General features: G+C 41.0%; 1 protein-coding gene across 6 annotated transcripts in view; it reads left to right on the top strand.

The window, feature by feature from the left end:
- The window catches only part of LOC124259014 (palmitoyltransferase ZDHHC21-like), a 134,610-nt gene that overhangs the window by 21,831 nt on the left and 94,646 nt on the right, over positions 1-18,133 (top strand). For all 6 annotated transcript variants that reach the window (XR_006893735.1, XM_046693079.1, XM_046693081.1 and 3 more), the window contains exon 4: positions 15,384-15,495. Coding sequence is in view for 5 of the 6 variants with exons in the window: in XM_046693079.1 (XP_046549035.1) it covers positions 15,384-15,495 (112 nt within the window). In the remaining variant the exon portion in view is untranslated. The remainder of the gene's footprint in view (positions 1-15,383; positions 15,496-18,133) is intronic.

The following is an 18,133-nucleotide window of genomic DNA, read 5'->3' as shown; positions in this document are numbered from 1 at the left end:
ATACAAAATGGCCATTTATCTTCACCGTTCTATAATGAATGTGGTTGTAGACAAGGCTATCCCATATCCCCCTGCCTTTTCTTATTTGTGGCTGAATATCTGGGTTGTATGATTAGGCAAAATAAGGACATTAAAGGTATAGCTTTGAATGGGCAAGAATATGATTTAGGCCAGTACACAGATGATACTCAACTTTTTCGTTGCTGTCTCCCATGGACACGAAAAAATAGATTTCGGACGAAGGAGTAACAACTTATGCGTATTAAATAATAATAAAACAATAATCTAATATGGAGAAAATTTACTACAGCCCATGCGGATACTGGAAGGGCGCGGGTGCCATCCCGAAACTCGCCAAAGCCGCCAGAGTCTCCGAAGACGTCGCTAAAGCTTGGCTTAAAAAACAAGCCTTGTGGCAAGTCTACCTGCCGGGGCCCCTGTAGATCCCGAGAAGAAAATTTGATATTTCGATACCGAATTGAGTGCATCAAGCTGACATCTTGTTTCTACCGCACGATAGGGTGAGACATAAAACATACAAGTATGCCCTGACCGTCATGGATGTCGCCAGTCGCTACAAAGAGGCTGAACCGTTGACGATGAAAGATTTGACCGAAGTCCCAAAAGCACTTGAATGCATATACAAAAGCAGTCGCTTAACCTGGCCTGCCAAGCTGCAAGTCAACCCAGGACGCGAGTTCATGGGTGCCATGTCGCAGCTGCTGGCCGGGTGAAGCACAAAGTCCCAGTCAGACGCGGTATAGCAGGAGCACATCGTAGCCAAGCCATCGTCAAGAAATTCAATCGCACCTTTCTGAGCGGCTATTCCGCCATCAGTATGCTTGATATTTAATCACTCCCGAGAAATGATCGGCGGAATGGGTTACATGTTTGCCTCACGTGTTGGCGGCCATCAACAACGAACTCACTCAATTCGTGGGCAGGAGACCCGCGAAGCCATCAAAATGAAATCTATCACCACCGAATCATCCGTACCACATCACGAGAAAAGAGAGAAAAAACTACTGAACCGGGTCAGCGTGAGGTATATGTATTAGCCGGGTGAACACGAGGCAGATAGCAGAAAACGAAAACCCAAGGTACAGCTGACCATGTATTACAGGGGCAGGGGAATTGCTCATCACTGATCGGAGTCAGAGGTCTTTACCCGAGCCGTACACTTGGCGAGCGAGACAGCCGGCCGTGTATTACAGGGGCAGGTTGATTGCTCATCACTGATCGGAGTCCGAGGTCTTTACCCGAGCCGTTTACACAGCACACAGAACGACTGCCTGGCGGTCGGAGATGCCAAACCCCGTTAACAAACGTAGGCACCTATATGTTGGATAGTTAGCCTTTCACCAGAATAACCCATGCTCACTAAAAAGTGAATATTTCATAAACTATTCGTGGACGATGAATGATGGTCCGCCATCATCCATCCATATTTTTCACTCAGGCAGGGCCGGGAGTTCGCAAAAAAGTATCAGTTTTAGAGGTCCTGTCAAAGAACTATCATTCCCTATACTCACTAAATACATGCTCACTAAAAAGTGAATATTTCATAAACTATTCGTGGACGATGAATGATGGTCCGCCATCATCCATCCATATTTTTCACTCAGGCAGGGCCGGGAGTTCGCAAAAAAATATCAGTTTTAGAGGTCCTGTCAAAGAACTATCATTCCCTATACTCACTAAATACATGCTCACTAAAAAGTGAATATTTCAGAAACTATTCGTGGACGATGAATGATGGTCCGCCATCATCCATCCATATTTTTCACTCAGGCAGGGGCGGGAGTTCGCAAAAAAATATCAGTTTTAGAGGTCCTGTCAAAGAACTATCATTCCCTATACTACTAGGTGTCATGCAGGTCTAGCAGTGAGAGGTTTTCATACAAGGAAGTAACATCAACGCCACCTTGTGGACAGCAGTAATGACTATAATGACTGTCATTGTTGGGAAATGTGCATGAAATACCAATGCATTGGTCTACATAATTTCAATGCTGTACCGTTTATTTTTGTTGATTTACAAATAATTGAGTAAGACCAAATTTTTCAATGATATTTTGCTTTTGAGTTTCTTTTTTGAAGAGTGTACTTTCTTCAACATCTAATAGATTTGCCCTGGGGACATACCCAGAAAGTTTCATTGAAATCCATATAGAAGTTTTTGAGTAAAGTTGCTTACACATAAATACACACACAAACAAGGTTGATTACATACCTTCTGCAACAAACTTTCGGTTTTGGCAGAGGTAATTATAATCATAGTAATTATTATGCATACATATATTATTGAGATTCATGATATATAATGGTAGTTGCAAAACACCCATCACAAGGTACAATTTGATATACTACATGCCTCAATTGTGGGTACCAATGTACAGTTACCCCAGAATGACACTTATAATCATCAGAAAATAATGGAACCATGTTTTTTCTGAAACCATATGCAATACTGATACTGATTACAATTATCAGTGGTTCCCAAAATCAACATGCACTTTTCACAGAAAGCATATTTACTACATAAGCCCCTGCACTATTGCCCTCTCTCAAAACATGAGTTATCTGTCCTTGGCGACCGCTATTAAAAACATAATGCGCATGTGCTGGTCAACGCGTATCTACTTCCGAGAAGTGTCGTGCCAGTGCGGCAAATGTCAAGAATGCCGTCAAAACAGCGATACTGTTGTATTTGTAGTAATCATTGTAAGAAATTTGCGAATGGCCGGAAGATCACTATGCACAGATTCCCTGCAGATATACGACTGAGAAGGGTTTGGATTCAAAGATGCAAGCTTGTCCCTTCCAACTTCAAATACACAAGAAATGACAGCACCAGATTATGCTCGGAACACTTTTACAGCGGGGAGGGACCGGGTAAGCTTCATCCTTTGCCAACTGTTTTCCCAAAGAAGACTTTCAAACTTTCGGTAAGATTGTTTGCGAAAAAATTTAGTTTAAAAGCAGATGGTATTTCGTATTATCCACCAAAGTGATAAAGCAAGGCTTAGGAGGTTAGTCGTATCGTATCATGTAGACTAGTACACATACAGATCAAGAATTGAGATAAATTTGACTTTATTAATGTGAATTCCAAATGAAATATGAAATAATTACGTGCATGTTATTAGAACAATATTGGTAAGTATGGTAACCTTATACCTTTCAATGAATCCATCCAAACATTAGCATTGCAAAAAACGGTTTTAATTCCTTCATGTCATTATTATTTTTAAATTCTGGAAAATTAGTTGACATTTTCCCCTGATTACTGCATACATTTCCCAAAAAATGACAGTTGATTGGTGATCATTTTATCTTTTCAAAATGTGTCCCATCTTGTCCGTGGAACTACATGTGAGACCGATTTGGATCGTGGTCTTGGTGAGAACATGGATATTGATGATGTTAATGAGATTGCTTTGCATATGGAGGATACAAGTATGTGTGATGTGTCAGCAGAGAAATCAGATTCACCTGCAGGACTTTTATCAAGACTTGAACGTTCCCTTAGTCACCATGACTACTGTGGTTCCCAAATGTTGACCAGTCTCTCTGTGAATAAATGTACCCAAACATTTTCGGAACCTGTTACATCAGCTGGAACTCAGACATTTGACAATGAAATTATCTATTGCAATGCAAGCACTCAAACATATGATTCATTGATGCACAGTGTTGGTATTCAAGTTGACAAACCAACATTGACCTATGAGGATATCAGGTGCTCTGATGAAAGTGTTATGTTCTACACTGGAGTTGCAGATTCGTCAACATTTGAGGCTTTGTTTGATGAAATGTATGATGATGAGCAGGTTTACTCTGACACATCTGATGGTGGGAGACCACATGCTTTGAGGCAGATAGATGAATTTTTCATGATTCTAATGAGATTGAGATTAGGACTGTTACTAGATGATTTGGCATACAGATTTAGAATTTCACGTGCAACATGCGGCAGACTCTGCAACAAGTGGTTTGACTATTTGTATGTTCAACTCTCGTTTTTGGTGCAATGGCCAAGGGAGAATGTTAATGCAACAATGCCAGATTCATTTAGTACAAATTACCCAACCACTAGAGTTGTCGTAGATTGCACAGAGATATGGACAGAGACACCTAGTTCACTTCAGCTACAGTCACTTTTATACAGTGACTATAAGTCACATATGACCTACAAGGCTTTGATTGGGATAAGTCCAGCTGGTGTTGTAACATTTTCTTCAGATTTGTATTGTGGTAGTATCAGTGACAAACAGATCACCAAACTTAGTGGCCTTGTTGAATTGTGTGCGGAAGGTGATGCTATCATGGCAGACAAAGGTTTTCTCATCTCTGATTTAACTACACCTAGAGGTATTGATCTCATCATTCCCCCATTTAAAACTAAAAAGCAACAAATGACTCAACATGAGGTGAATGTAACCAAGAAAATTGCCAGTTTGAGGATTCATGTTGAGCGGCAAATGGAACGAATTAAAACTTTCGCGATCGCATACAGGTACTATTCCCATCACAATGGCTTCCCAGGTAACAAAAATATGGCATATATGTGTTTGTTTGACAAATTTGCAACCACCTCTTGTTCTTAAATGATATAAATTTGAATGAATTTGTTCGGGTGTGGCCAAGGCCAGAGTACATGTAACTTCAATGATTTGAAGATTATTTCTTGAAATGTTAGAAGACTTAAAAACTTAAACATAATGACTTTGTGAATTATTTTAGTTTGTTTGACATAGTCAGCCTTTTTAGACCTTCATTAGGCCTGCAACATATTTTTCAGACATTTTTCACTTTGGTCTCTTTGAAACGCTTTTAGAATATTTTGATAAAGGTCAGGTAACCCCCTGTTATTACAAGCTACTAATTATTACCTCAAGCCCTGTTCTGTTAGCTGTACTCACTCCACTGCAACTGGATTAACTACTACTATTAACTAACTTGTTAGGTCAGGTGTTGGTTGTGAGTAGGTGTCTAACAGAACTTATAGATAGGTATAGATAAAAAGCATCACTGCTCAGTGATCATTATTGATCAGTAGATGATCACTGTTGCTAATAATTAAAAAAAAAACAACGGAGATTCTACATTTTTCCTTATCCTGACTCATGCTTTTTGCTTGTCTTCTTCTTCTTTGCGAACATAGTGGAACAATTGTATCTCCCAATTGAAGTTCCCTTCAATGTAAAATCACTAATTAGTACTCACCCTGAGTTATCTTTCCCTTCGCAAGCGCGGGAACGAGGGCGCCACCTCTCACCATGTGCCTCACTCTCTCCTTCTTTGCCCAGTGAGCTGGACGTGAGAGCACCTGTGTCTCCCTACACACTATATCCTTATTTATATTTAGTTTAGTACCTCTTATATTCATCTATAGAGGTGTAACTAGTATCCTTATTCAACATGCATTGATATTTATTCGTGTTTCTGCTGCTTTATGCACGGTCCGCCGTGTTTGCTCAGCAGTTTACGTCAATGAAAAAATCTGCATTGTTTCTAATTTACGCACTGCTGCCATACGCATTTAATATGCTTTAGCTGCATAACTCCATGCTATATTGTTTCACGCTGCAAATTATGTATTTATTTGTCTAATTCTGCCTTTGATAATTATTTAAATTCCGTCGTGAGACGGGAGGCAGATAGATCTCGGAAACAAGCTTCAGTCATGGCTAATAGGTCAGAGTCAGATATACCCTGTCAACTGTTAGCGGATGACCCTCTACCGTCTGGTGTTCCGCCTGTAGGGGATAAGCGTGGGACGCAGTCCGCTTTATCCAAGAAGCGACCTGCTTCCCAGGACGTTCCATCATCACAGCCTAAGACTAGAAGAGCCTCCACGTCGTCTCAACGTACGCTCCGAACCCCCAGGTCTACAGCTTCGTCTAAAGGGAAGACTACTAAAAACTTTGCTTCAGACATTTTACCTGTTTCAGAATTGTGTTTATATGATGATGACATTCCGATTATCATTCCAGATGCACGTCATAGGAAACGACCAGTATCGGCTACCGTCACTTCAGCGCAGATCAACACGCAACCAGAGATGCCTACGCTGTCACCGGAGATCATAACTGAGGGTCCCATCACTACCACAGAGAGGTCACCCTCTACATCAGCGCAGACCGTCCCAGACGACCTGGTTCACCAAATCATGCAGTTGATGGAAGACCGATACGGTTTACAGAGGCCTCAGAGCGGCGGGCCCCAGAGCCCAACCCATAATAAGTCATACAGGGCCCTAGAGCCCGCCTTGGCTTCGCGTAGGGCCCTAGAGCCCCCAAACGCGCCTCCACGAAGGGCAACCCAGCCCGTAGCGAAGCCCTCACGAAGAGCAACTCAGGCCACCTCCACGAAAGATCCAGAGCCTCAACAGTTGCGAAGGGCTTCGCGGAGGAGAAGTGCTTCACCGAGCTCACACCCTGTAGAACACAGAGGTCGTTCACTTAAGCAGGCTCTCATATAATGATTCGGACTCTGACTCGATACCTTCCCGAACGCCACACACGAAGGTTAAGTGGCTCAAAGGCATCTTCACCCAGAAGATCTAGAAGGGATTCATCGAGAGCTTCACTTGAAGCCACCAGCCACCGAGGAAGTCTCCTCCAAGGTCTCCCTATACTAGCCACTCGTCAGTCTGTTCACCACAATCTTCTCGTCGATCTTCTAACAAATCTAGGACTCCACCTCACTCTATTACATGTGATCCTACGTCAGAAGAGGAAGAAGGTATTATTTTCTCTGATGCAGAAATTAGATATTGGATGGTGAATGGATTAGAACTTGCTTCCCCGTCTAAGAACGAGAACTCAGCTCATACTTATTTGATGAAGGAAGATGATGCGGACACTATCACCTTACCTCCTATTGACCCGATAGCAACGGTTCCAGCTAATCTGGATACAGCCTTTACCAAATCTACAAAATTTCAATCAACACATTTTCCCATTTTCAACGCCAAGAAATTTGCAGGTCACAATATGGACTCCTTTTTTAAGGCCCAAGAGATTGATGACAACTTCAAGTTAATCAGTGATTCCACGTCTAGGGATTACAGAATAGACGATCGCAAATTAGCCCAGTTGGATACCATTTCTAGGAGAATGTTTTTTGGATTGAATAGATCTAGAACGGTTAATGAAACTCTCATCACCAAGTTCAAAGATTCTACAGAGGAGGAAGATAGAATGATTTACTCGGCTCTACTCATGCAGAAAAGAGACCAGCAGTTCTTGACTAATCACTTGTCTGCACTTACGGAAGCTACTACCATGGCTCGTCGACAGGGTCTACTAGCCTCCTGCAATTGGAATAATCAATTTACGGAATCACTCTACGCTGCCCCATGGTCATCGCCCCTACTCTTTGGTGGTAACATAGACAAGGTCTCCAAAGAGGTGTCTAAGGACTCTAGAGAGGTGCTTATGATCAAGTCCATGGATACGTTAGCGAACGTCATCAAACAATCATCCTTGAGATACTCTGGCAAGTCTAAATTCTCTGGACTACAGAAAGCACGTGACAAGAAATTGGCTACAGCAAAAGGTCCCAGGGAATCTTTTCGTCGCCCATACAGCAATTTCAGAGGAGGATCAACAAGAGGCAGATCATCCAGAGGTTTCATGGATTTAGACGATGATATTCAGGTTCGAACGACTGGAGTCTTCCACCCCAGCCGCTCCAGTACAACCTTCCCAAGTGGGTGGACGCCTTCAGCTGCACTGGGAAAACTGGGGACTACTACAAGATCCTTATGTATCCAACATCCTACACCACGGATATCAAATACAACTCAAGGCCACACTCTCCGTTAACAGTCACCCCTCCAAGGTTCGACTTTCTACCGGCTCAACTACCTATGTTAAGAGAAGCAGTAGCTACTCTACTAAGCAAACAGGCCTTAGAAGTTCTGGATCAGCGAAACATCATACCAGGTTTCTACTCCCCAGTTTTCCTAGTGCCCAAGAAGAATTCCAGGGAAAAGTTTCGGTCTCATATACAACATGAGCATCTTCAACAGAGACCATCTAAGCAAACCGCCAGCTGTTTGCATGATACACTTACCGCAACTTCGCACTTAATTCGTCCCAAAGATTACATGGCCAGCATAGATCTGCAAGATGCATATCTACACATTCGATTCATCGCAATTCAAGGAAATATCTAAGATTTATCCTAGACGGGAAACACTACCAATGGAAAGTACTTCCTTCGAATCTCATCGGCCCCTTGGTTATTCACAAGAGTGACTAAACCTATTGTCGATACCTACATCGTCAAGGTCTTCATGGCGCATTTTACCTAGACGACGGGATACAAGTGGATCCAGATCCACAGCGCCTCAGACTACAGCTGAACTTTATAATCAAGTTACTAACACAACTAGGATGGTTAGTAAATCTACTCAAGTCGGACCTAGAACCAACGCCAAGATCTGCAATTTCTAGGAATACGATTTCTTACAGCCCAGAATCGTGATAGTAGTCCCGAGGACAGATGGATCAAGATCCAACAGTTAATCCCACAAGCCTTACTCTCTCCGCTACCACTACGACAGTGGCAAATTCTATTGGGACTACTCACTTCAGCCCAAGACTTGACAGTCAGGGGCAGGCTTCAATTACGTCCGTTACAAGTCCTCATCAATGCGCATCTCGAGGACCCCCTACCATTCAGTCTACCAGATCATGTCAAACCTCATCTAATCTGGTGGACCAAGAGATTGAATGTTTGCGATGGCGTCTCCTTATTAGAGCCGGAATCGGAAACACATCTGTACGTAGACGCGTCACTACAAGGTTGGGGAGCCCACCTTGCTTACAAGACAGCGTCAGGCCTATGGAGCAAACCAGAAAGCAAATATCACATAAATATGCTAGAGATGCAAGCAGTCATTAACGCCATAAATCACTGGAGCAACCTACTACAGAACACTCAGTTGATGATTCACACAGGAATGGATGCTCCACACAGAGATATTCACTCAAATAATCATGGAAATAGGATCTCCACTAGTAGACCTATTCGCCACTCGATTCAACAAACAACTGACAACATTCGTATCGCCAGTTCCAGACCCACTAGCATGGGCAACGGACGCACTAAGCATATCGTGGGAGGGACTCAACGCGTACGCTTTCCCGCCTCCAGCGTTAATCCCACAAGTCTTACGGAAAATCAGCCTAACGCAGAGCCTCATTCTCATTTTGGTCGCGCCCTACTGGCCAGCGAAAACATGGTTTCCAAATCTTATTCAAGAAATCGGTCAACCAATTCTACAACTTCCAGAACGCTCGAATCTATTGATACATCCACACACCAAACAAGTGCACGGGAAACCAGAAGTATTCCAACTTCACGTTTGGATTGTATCAAGGCATGCCTGAATAAGAGAGGTTATTCAGCCACAGCGGCAAAAGCTGTCACGCTTGCACTGCGACATTCTACTCGCAACTTATACGATGACAAATGGCACAGTTTCACCATTTATGCTGCAAAGAAAGGATTTACAGCCAGATATGCTACCCATCCTCAAGTGGCGGACTATTTATGTTATCTACGACAAACTAAGAATCTAAAAGGCTCAACTTTGTCCACTTATCTTGCAGCTTTAAGTTCTGTCATAACTATGAGAACGGGCGTCAAGTTAACAAAGACCCCAGAGTTACTCGCTTTGCTACGAGCATTCCGATTGGAGGATCACAAGCGGAAGTTTCAAGCTCCAGCTTGGGATCTAAATATAGTGCTCCAACACCTCACTAGTGAGGGTTATGAACCGTTAGAATCTACTTCGTTTGAATCACTGACCCAGAAAACTTTGTTCCTGCTAGCCCTTGCCACGGCTGCCAGGATGTCGGAGATTCACGCCTTGGATTACGAGAGAACACGCTTTGATGATATTCATAACATCGGACACCTGGGACTACGCTGGGATTTTATAGCTAAGAACCAATTGCCAGGTCAACCAGACAGATTATTCCACGTCCCAGCTCTCTCATCCATTCTTTGGACCTCAGGATACGATGGATCTATCACTATGTCCAGTAAGAGCACTGAAAATATATCTCCACCGATCCAAACAGAGGAGAGGAAAATTCAAGAGATTATTTATCCCTCTATCTACGCCAGACGGAAGTCTCACGTACCACTATCTCAATTTGGATCAGAACTGTCATACTACGTGCCTACAAGGTTGCAGGACTCGACCCTCCAAGAGCGGCTAATCCCCATGAAATTAGAGCACTAGCATCAACACTCGCTCTACACGGTAACTGCTCGTTGAATACCATAATGGAGGGCTGTTTCTGGAGATCCGATATGGTGTTTGCCAACCACTATCTGAGAGATATTACCACTAAGGACGTCTCAGGTATCCACCATTTCGGTCCCATGGTCCTCGCTCAACAGTTGACAGTTCCCAGGAGAAGATAAGTCAATCTTTCAGATTTATACTTATCAGAGATCAGTACTAAATAGCTACATGCTATATATATATTTTGCTTAAGTTCAATCTATTATCTTAAGCTCAGTACTATGTTATTATATCATATTATATATTAGCTTACAACTCTAGAAGTTTTGCTACTATATTTAGCTTAAGTTCATCATATCTTAAGCTCAGTAATATGGTCACATTTATACATACATTAGCTAACAAACTCTACTGAGTTTATTGCTATTATTTAGCTTAAGTTAAATTCTAATTTAAGCTCAGTACTATATTCATATAGCTTAAGTTTATACATATCTTAAACTTAGTACTTTGGTTACTGCATAAAAGTATATTAACTATAGTTTATACTATCACATTAACTACTTAAGTCTACGAGTCTTAAGTTTTGTACTAAGTTGTATATACTTTATCATAACATGTATATTGTATAGTTATATTGTAATAACCCATATATGGCAGCTGATAACTTAGCAGCAGGAATTCATCAGTTCAGTGCCTTTATGAAGTTCCCATAGGGTTATTACAGTTTTTACAATTCTAATCACTAATTATCCAAATCCAAAGTATTATATAATCCCACCTCCATAGCCGTTGGATTCTACAAGCAAAAAGCATGAGTCAGGATAAGGAAAAATATGTAATTTTCTGAGTAAAATTGATATTTTATACTTATCCTGACTCATGAGGTAAGCCCTCCCGTCCTCCCCACATAACACTTTGGATTTCCCTGTAAATTCAAGTGTTTGGCTCGCTACAAAGGAGAGAGTGAGGCACATGGTGAGAGGTGGCGCCCTCGTTCCCGCGCTTGCGAGGGGTAAGATAACTCAGGGTGAGTACTAATTAGTGATTTTACATTGAAGGGAACTTCAATTGGGAGATACAAGTGTTCCACTATGTTCGCAAAGAAGAAGAAGACAAGCAAAAAGCATGAGTCAGGATAAGTATAAAATATCAATTTTACTCAGAAAATTACATATTTATTTACATTCACAAATATATTAATTCCTGTCTTGACACATTGTCTGAATGCAGTGTCAGGTAAGTTGTTTTACGCAACATCCGCATTGTCCATCATATGTACGACACACAGGTATATATTGTCAATAAGAACATTTACATTTTTTACAAAAAAAACAATTTTTTTGCTTTATCTGTAGAATGTGAATGCCATTAGAACATTGTGTGTACTATAAAGCTGACAAATTTGTAGCTTTATTGGTAGAGAATGTCATTCAACAAATGTAATATTGACAAATGTGTTAAATACTGAAATAATAGTGTGCTTGAAAATGTGCCTTTCTTTATTTTTATTATACAATGCACCAGTTATGAAAGGATGTGAACTGTGAACAGTTAACCTTAAAGGGAGATAATTTATCAAAACTACTTTGTAGTGCCTTTTCAGTTGTGGCAGGTTTGAGTGATGCTCTAGGTATCCATATGCAAATACCAAATTGTGATGTTTCATATTATTAACGTTTGTCTTTACAACATATATACTGGGACGGAGGCCTCAATACTACAAGAAAGATTTCACTTGACACTGTAGCACTGAATGGTTCAGGAAGTTCCATAAGTAATAACCACATATAATTTTAAACTGTAATGTATATTATCTCTCTAGCTGTTAAACAGCTATCCATGTTGTTGAAAGTGAGTCAGTATTGATCTGCACAGAGTGATCAGTTCAATAAAATAATTTTAGTGATCTGTTTGTGTTTTTGTTATATATACATATTTAAAAACACTACTAATTGATCTTCAAAGCTGATAATTATTATAAGCCATCAAATAAGATGGCAAAAGATTTTAAGAACATTTAGCATGCAGAATTAAGCACTTAAATACAAGGGATGAAGCAATTTAGTTACAGACAAGTCTGTTTCTTGTCTCATAGTGTAAGTGATTTCATGGTACTTGCTTTCACTGTAAATGTACAATAGGAAAAAATATTTATATTTGGTTATATTCAAGCACTTGAACCTACTCAGTGGATTGGTATTCTGCTCATGCTACATTGAATTCAAACACTCTTTTGAGAACTTTAGGCAAACATTCTAGAAATATGCACTTGTCATTTTCACCTTGTGTATTCAAACACTTTTCAAGCAAGCATGAACTCTTTTTCATTAAACATTGCCATACTGTTTCAACAATGAATGTGAACTGGTCAGCACAGGCAATCACTGATACATTTATAGGAACACTTGAAATCTTATTTAATTATACAGTGGAATGCCCCTTTTCACTCTTCTTGAGAATAATTCTGGAATTACATTAGTCAGGTAATATTTGTTCAACTGGGGCAGCATGTCATTCCAGACTTTTTCATCAAATCTGATTCTGTCAACAGTCCACCCATTCAAAGTCCAAATCATGAAATCACACCACAGTCTTTCAGTAATAGCCATTTGACCCTGAATTTGGTAATAATATCTATGAGACCTTTTAAGACGAACACGGTCATTCTCATCTAGAGAACAGTAGAATCTAGGATCCTTGGCACACTCCTAGGGCTCCATCCATTTCCAGTCACAGCCTGCAGGACACTGTATCTCAAGAACACCACCAGTATGTCCATCATCAGTCTGTATCAAACCATCAGGGCTAGCACCAAGATGTGGATACTTTGGATTAACAATAAGACCACATTGTTCCACACAGACACAGTTCTTGTTTGCTGTTTGATAGACCTTGCGTGCTGCAGGTTCATGACTGGTTCCCCATTTACAAAAAGTAACATCAGAAATGTCTCTGTAGCCACAAATATCTTTAAGAAGATTATCTGGCTTTGTGTCACTGCGCATCAACACAACATCTCCAAATTTAGAAGAAGTAGGTCTTTCACTTCTGGCAGCTAACCATAAGTCGTTTTATGCTGACCTCTTGTTAATGTCTCGATACAGTGGGCATCTTCCTCTGACACATGCATACAATCAAATAATACCTGCATTTTTTGCTGACAATTAGTGGAATGAAGATCTACATGGTCATAATATGAAAAGGAAATGTTATGAAGGGGAGGCAGAGAGGGTTTCATGTTTGATGGCGTAGAAGTGCCTGCATAAAACTTTAACCAGGCAGCATTGGAATTCTTACTTTCAAGTTTCTGTTTAAATCTCTGACAGTTGACAATGGGTTTAATGTAAGCTGCTTTTTCATTACCAATCTTATCACACTTCTCTGAATTTGAACAATTTTCTATCACTGCTTCCCTTTCATGTAGAACAGAAGATGACTTTCTAAAATTAACATCTTGTGATCTTTTTGGACTAAGTTTCCTCTTGCATGGGTTATTCCCCTTGCATGGTTGGGATGTGCATGATGTAGTACCAGCTTTCCTCCTTGTTGTCACATCAACTAAACAGTGGCACAGTGCTGCAATGTGATTGCAAGCCTCACCAGCCCTGAAATATGTATATATAAAAAAAATAAATTAGGAACAAATCTCAAATTTTGTTTACATCATGATAATTTGAAATCTTTTCTTCATACTATTTACTAAGAAATGAATTCTCATGCTTATGAGTACTCATTATATGTTACACATATCCTGGGCACTGTTAAGGTTTGCTTGCCTTGAAATTTATATCTCCTGGTGGGGTGTGGCTGAAGAAATCTCTTTATGGAGGGAGCAGAAATATAAGGTAAATAAGAAAAAGACAAAGAAGGACCACTTACCCAGCTGCACAAGTGCAGTCTGCAGAGTGAATCTTGCCTGTAACCTTTGACAAACAAATCCATGCAATGTGGTCTGGGCATTCTTTCTTGTTGCTCGTAGGCAGTGATGGTATGACTTTGCATCGCACGATAACATGGCTACATACGTCTGAAGTGAATGAACATGTCTGTCTTCAAAATATACGAAAGACTTATGCTGTGGCTTCACGTTCATGGTGAGAACAAAGTAGTTATAGACTTCAGTCTCTGAAAAATCAGGAATGGCACTAGTGTCCCGTATCCAGACTGTGAGATTCTGCGGATCAGGAATACTCTCGCCTAGGGGTGTTATCAACTTGTCATGAAGTGGTCGAGTCGGTAGATTTGCAAGCTTTGTCGCACTTGCATTTGTTGGATAACAAAGTCTGCTTACCCCTTTCGCCCTCTCAACAAGCTCAGACTTCTTACCAGTAACATATTGGCCATGATCGCGGAGGTACGCTTTCAGCTCTGTAACTTTCATGACCTCTATCTCTCGGTCACCAAGCAACGTATCAACAGATGCCATTGTTGCTAAGTACGTCCTGGAAGTTGTTGGTGTTTCGCGCCGGAGTAAATAGGAAGGGAGATAACTCACATTTTGAGAGAGGCCAATAATAGGCAGCCAGTGACAAGAAAACAAGGAAACAACAAAATAATAACAAAACCCAACAAAATAGCTTTCCTTCACACTCAGGAACCCTTCCCTACGTTATACCTAAATTCTATACGTCCTGCTTCACTCCTATGGCTAATTTCTCCCCCAACCCACACTACCTACATGATATAAAAATACCCAACAAAAATTTACTATATCATAACATATCTATATATCTAACCTACTACTGCATTAATCCTATCTCTCCTTTACCCCCACCCGACTACCGTTCAAAACCACTACATCAATAGCTAGTCCTACCAGGCCAGAGGGAATATCCCCCGCAATGGCAGTGGATGTACTGCTGGAATCACCGACATGCAAGACAATGATATCGTCGCATATCATATGTCCACTTTCACTTACTTAAATCAACAAAACTCAACAAAACACAGTCTCATTCATCTCACTAAAAAAAGTGGAGTCTCAGAAACAAACAGAATAGATCCATTGTTTTCTTGACAATGTCTATTAACAGTTACCCGAATTGATTTGGAGGGGTATTGTTCAGGACAAATATGTTGTCTCATACAAATGTCACTTTGTTTTCAGAAAATGAGCACTGGACATATTGCCGAGTGTGTAACAGAAAGCGCCCTCAGCGTGCTCATCACTGTAGAAGATGTGGTCAGTGCGTTATGAAAATGGATCACCATTGTCCATGGTAAGTGCAGTGAAGGTATTTATCTATCAAGACTGGCGTGACACATTCCTTCTTGTGTTCATGGTATTAAAAAACATTTAGTCTTGCTCAACATTATTGTTCTTCTGGGAAAACATAATGTGAAACACTGAAACTATTATAGCCTGCCAGTGCTAAAGGATCAAGATTTGTTCATGCTGATAAAGTGAAAATACTTTTTGTTACCCACCTATGTGGTGAAGGTGGTGTCAGCCTGGATTCGCCTCTTTGTTTACGTGTAGAACCTCTTGTTGGTGTTGGCTTGCTATTTTCAAAACCCCAGCATGACTTTAGCACAAGTTTAATGCAATTTTGCCTTGGAGGTTTTTGCAGACCGCAAATATATGTGGAACTGTTCATGTATCAAAAATTGAACAGAGAAAAGCTTTCTGAGAAACCATTGCATCATGTGTACATGCAGTGGGTGGAACAGAGAAGTAATCCAACTGACTCCTTCGCCTGGATAAAGTCAGCTGGTCTTAAATGTGAAACTGAAGGCTTTCTTTTTGCTGCCCAGGACCAGTCACTTCCCACTCGCAGTCGCCTAAATGTGATTCTTAAACAAAATATTAACATGAACTGTCGACTGTGTAATGAATTTACAGAGACGGTCCAACATCTTGTCAGTGGATGCCCTTCTTTGGCACAAACAGCATATCTTAAATGACATGATGGCATGGTTTGTTGCTTTTACTACCGTCTCCGACATGCCTGTGGCTTTGACTCTGAGGTCCATCCATGGTATGACCCTGAACATGTCCAGGGTGTCATGGAAAATGATGCTTTCAAACTTCTGTGGAGTAGGCCCATATACAACCTGAGAAGAATTCTAGCTAACAAACCTGATCTTGTCCTTTTTGATAAAGCCAATGAATATATTTATATCATAGAATTTTCTGTCAGCAGTGTGATTGGCAAGATTCAGGAAAAGCATGCTAAGTATGCAGACCTCGCCTTTGAAATGTCTCACTCTCATCCCAAGTACACTTTTGTCTGATTCCCCACTGTTCTCGGTGCCTTTGGTTTGGTAGCTCCTGATCTCTTGACGCGGATCAGGAAAGTGCCTGGGTTCTCCACCAGGAGACAGCCCTACTGAGCACAGCCCTTCTGACACTCTCGTTAATGCAGAAGGCTGCAGTGTTGGGGAGTCTTTATATTCTCCGGAAAGTTCTTTGTGGGTTCGCCTAGGCAGCATTTCCTGGGAGAAGTCCCACTCGCTGTCTGGGTTGCGTGTAGAGGGAGCAAGGGCCCTGAGCTGATGATGAGTCTTACCAGCCTGACTGTGCCAAAATCACCCGAACCCTCTCTGCTGCATTTTTCTACTTAATCTGTGAAACATATTTGGATATTAACAGTAGGTCTTCCGGACTTTCATCTGAAGACCTAACTAGGATTGCTTCCTGGTGCCTCCTGTGCAATGCTGACGGTCTGAAGACTCTCCTCCAAAACACACACACACACACACACACACACACACACACACACACACACACACACACACACACACACACACACACACACACACACACACACACACACACACACACACACACACACACACACACACATCCAATACCTTTACTTATACTGTTTCTTTGAACACCAACTGCAGTGTCCATTACAGCGTTTTCGTGATAGAATTCCTAAGGAAATAGATGTTAGTTTGCTGTGAAAAGTAGTCGCCGCAATTCGGCGCTTATGGAATGCTGCTGACACAAACGAAAAATTCAGTGAGTGAGTGAGTTAGTCAAAATTTAAAGTCACATCGGCAATATTTCAGCCATATTGTGACTAAAACAAGTTGATAAATTCACCATATATACATGAGAATCATAAGAAGAAAACTGTCATCGAAATACAGTAAACTCCAACTAGTATATCACAGTATCAAGAACTAAAACTAGCATCTATGTCTAAAAGTTGATTTCAAATGAGGACAATACAATATAGAAATGGGCTATAGATCACCAGGAACTGAAGGTTGATCCAACCGGAAAATTCAGAAACTGCAGAAAAACAAACAGGAACGCAGTCAAACAAAGCAAAGGAATTGAGTCCTTTATATAGATCCTATCACAGTGTTCGAGATCCAAACAATAGGTGCCCAACTTCCAATACAAAGAAGTCAGATATGCAGCCATGGCTAACAAATAACAATATACAATTTTCAATTAAGGCCACTCAACCACAGTTGTACTCTTTGATTAAACCTAACAAACCTCCACCCACATATAACATTGACAACATGCTACGCCAACACGGCCATAAGGTCTTGAGATTACCACCGTACCACTGTGATCTCAACCCAATCGAACTTATCTGGGGAGACCTTAAAAGTACAGTGGCCCGGAAAAATCAATCATTCAAGTTGAATGATGTCAAGCACATTGTCAACCACTGCTATATGTGACATTGACATTGCATGCTGGCATGCATGTGTTAAACATGTCAAGAAGGTGGAGAAAGAGTACTGTCTCAAAGATGGCTTGAAGGAGCAAACAGTTAATCCAGTTGTCATTCGTCTGGACACTGATGACTCCTCTGTGGAAGAATGGAGTGAACTTGATGAAGTTTTATTCTGTTATTATATTTACAGATAATAATAGTATCCAGGCAGATA

The sequence above is a fragment of the Haliotis rubra genome, unplaced genomic scaffold (assembly GCF_003918875.1).
Source record: "Haliotis rubra isolate DU_JTF1 unplaced genomic scaffold, ASM391887v1 Scf706, whole genome shotgun sequence".
NCBI lineage: Eukaryota > Metazoa > Mollusca > Gastropoda > Lepetellida > Haliotidae > Haliotis > Haliotis rubra.
The sequence above is the reverse complement of the archived record's forward strand: the minus strand, read 5'-3'. Positions and strand labels throughout refer to the sequence as shown.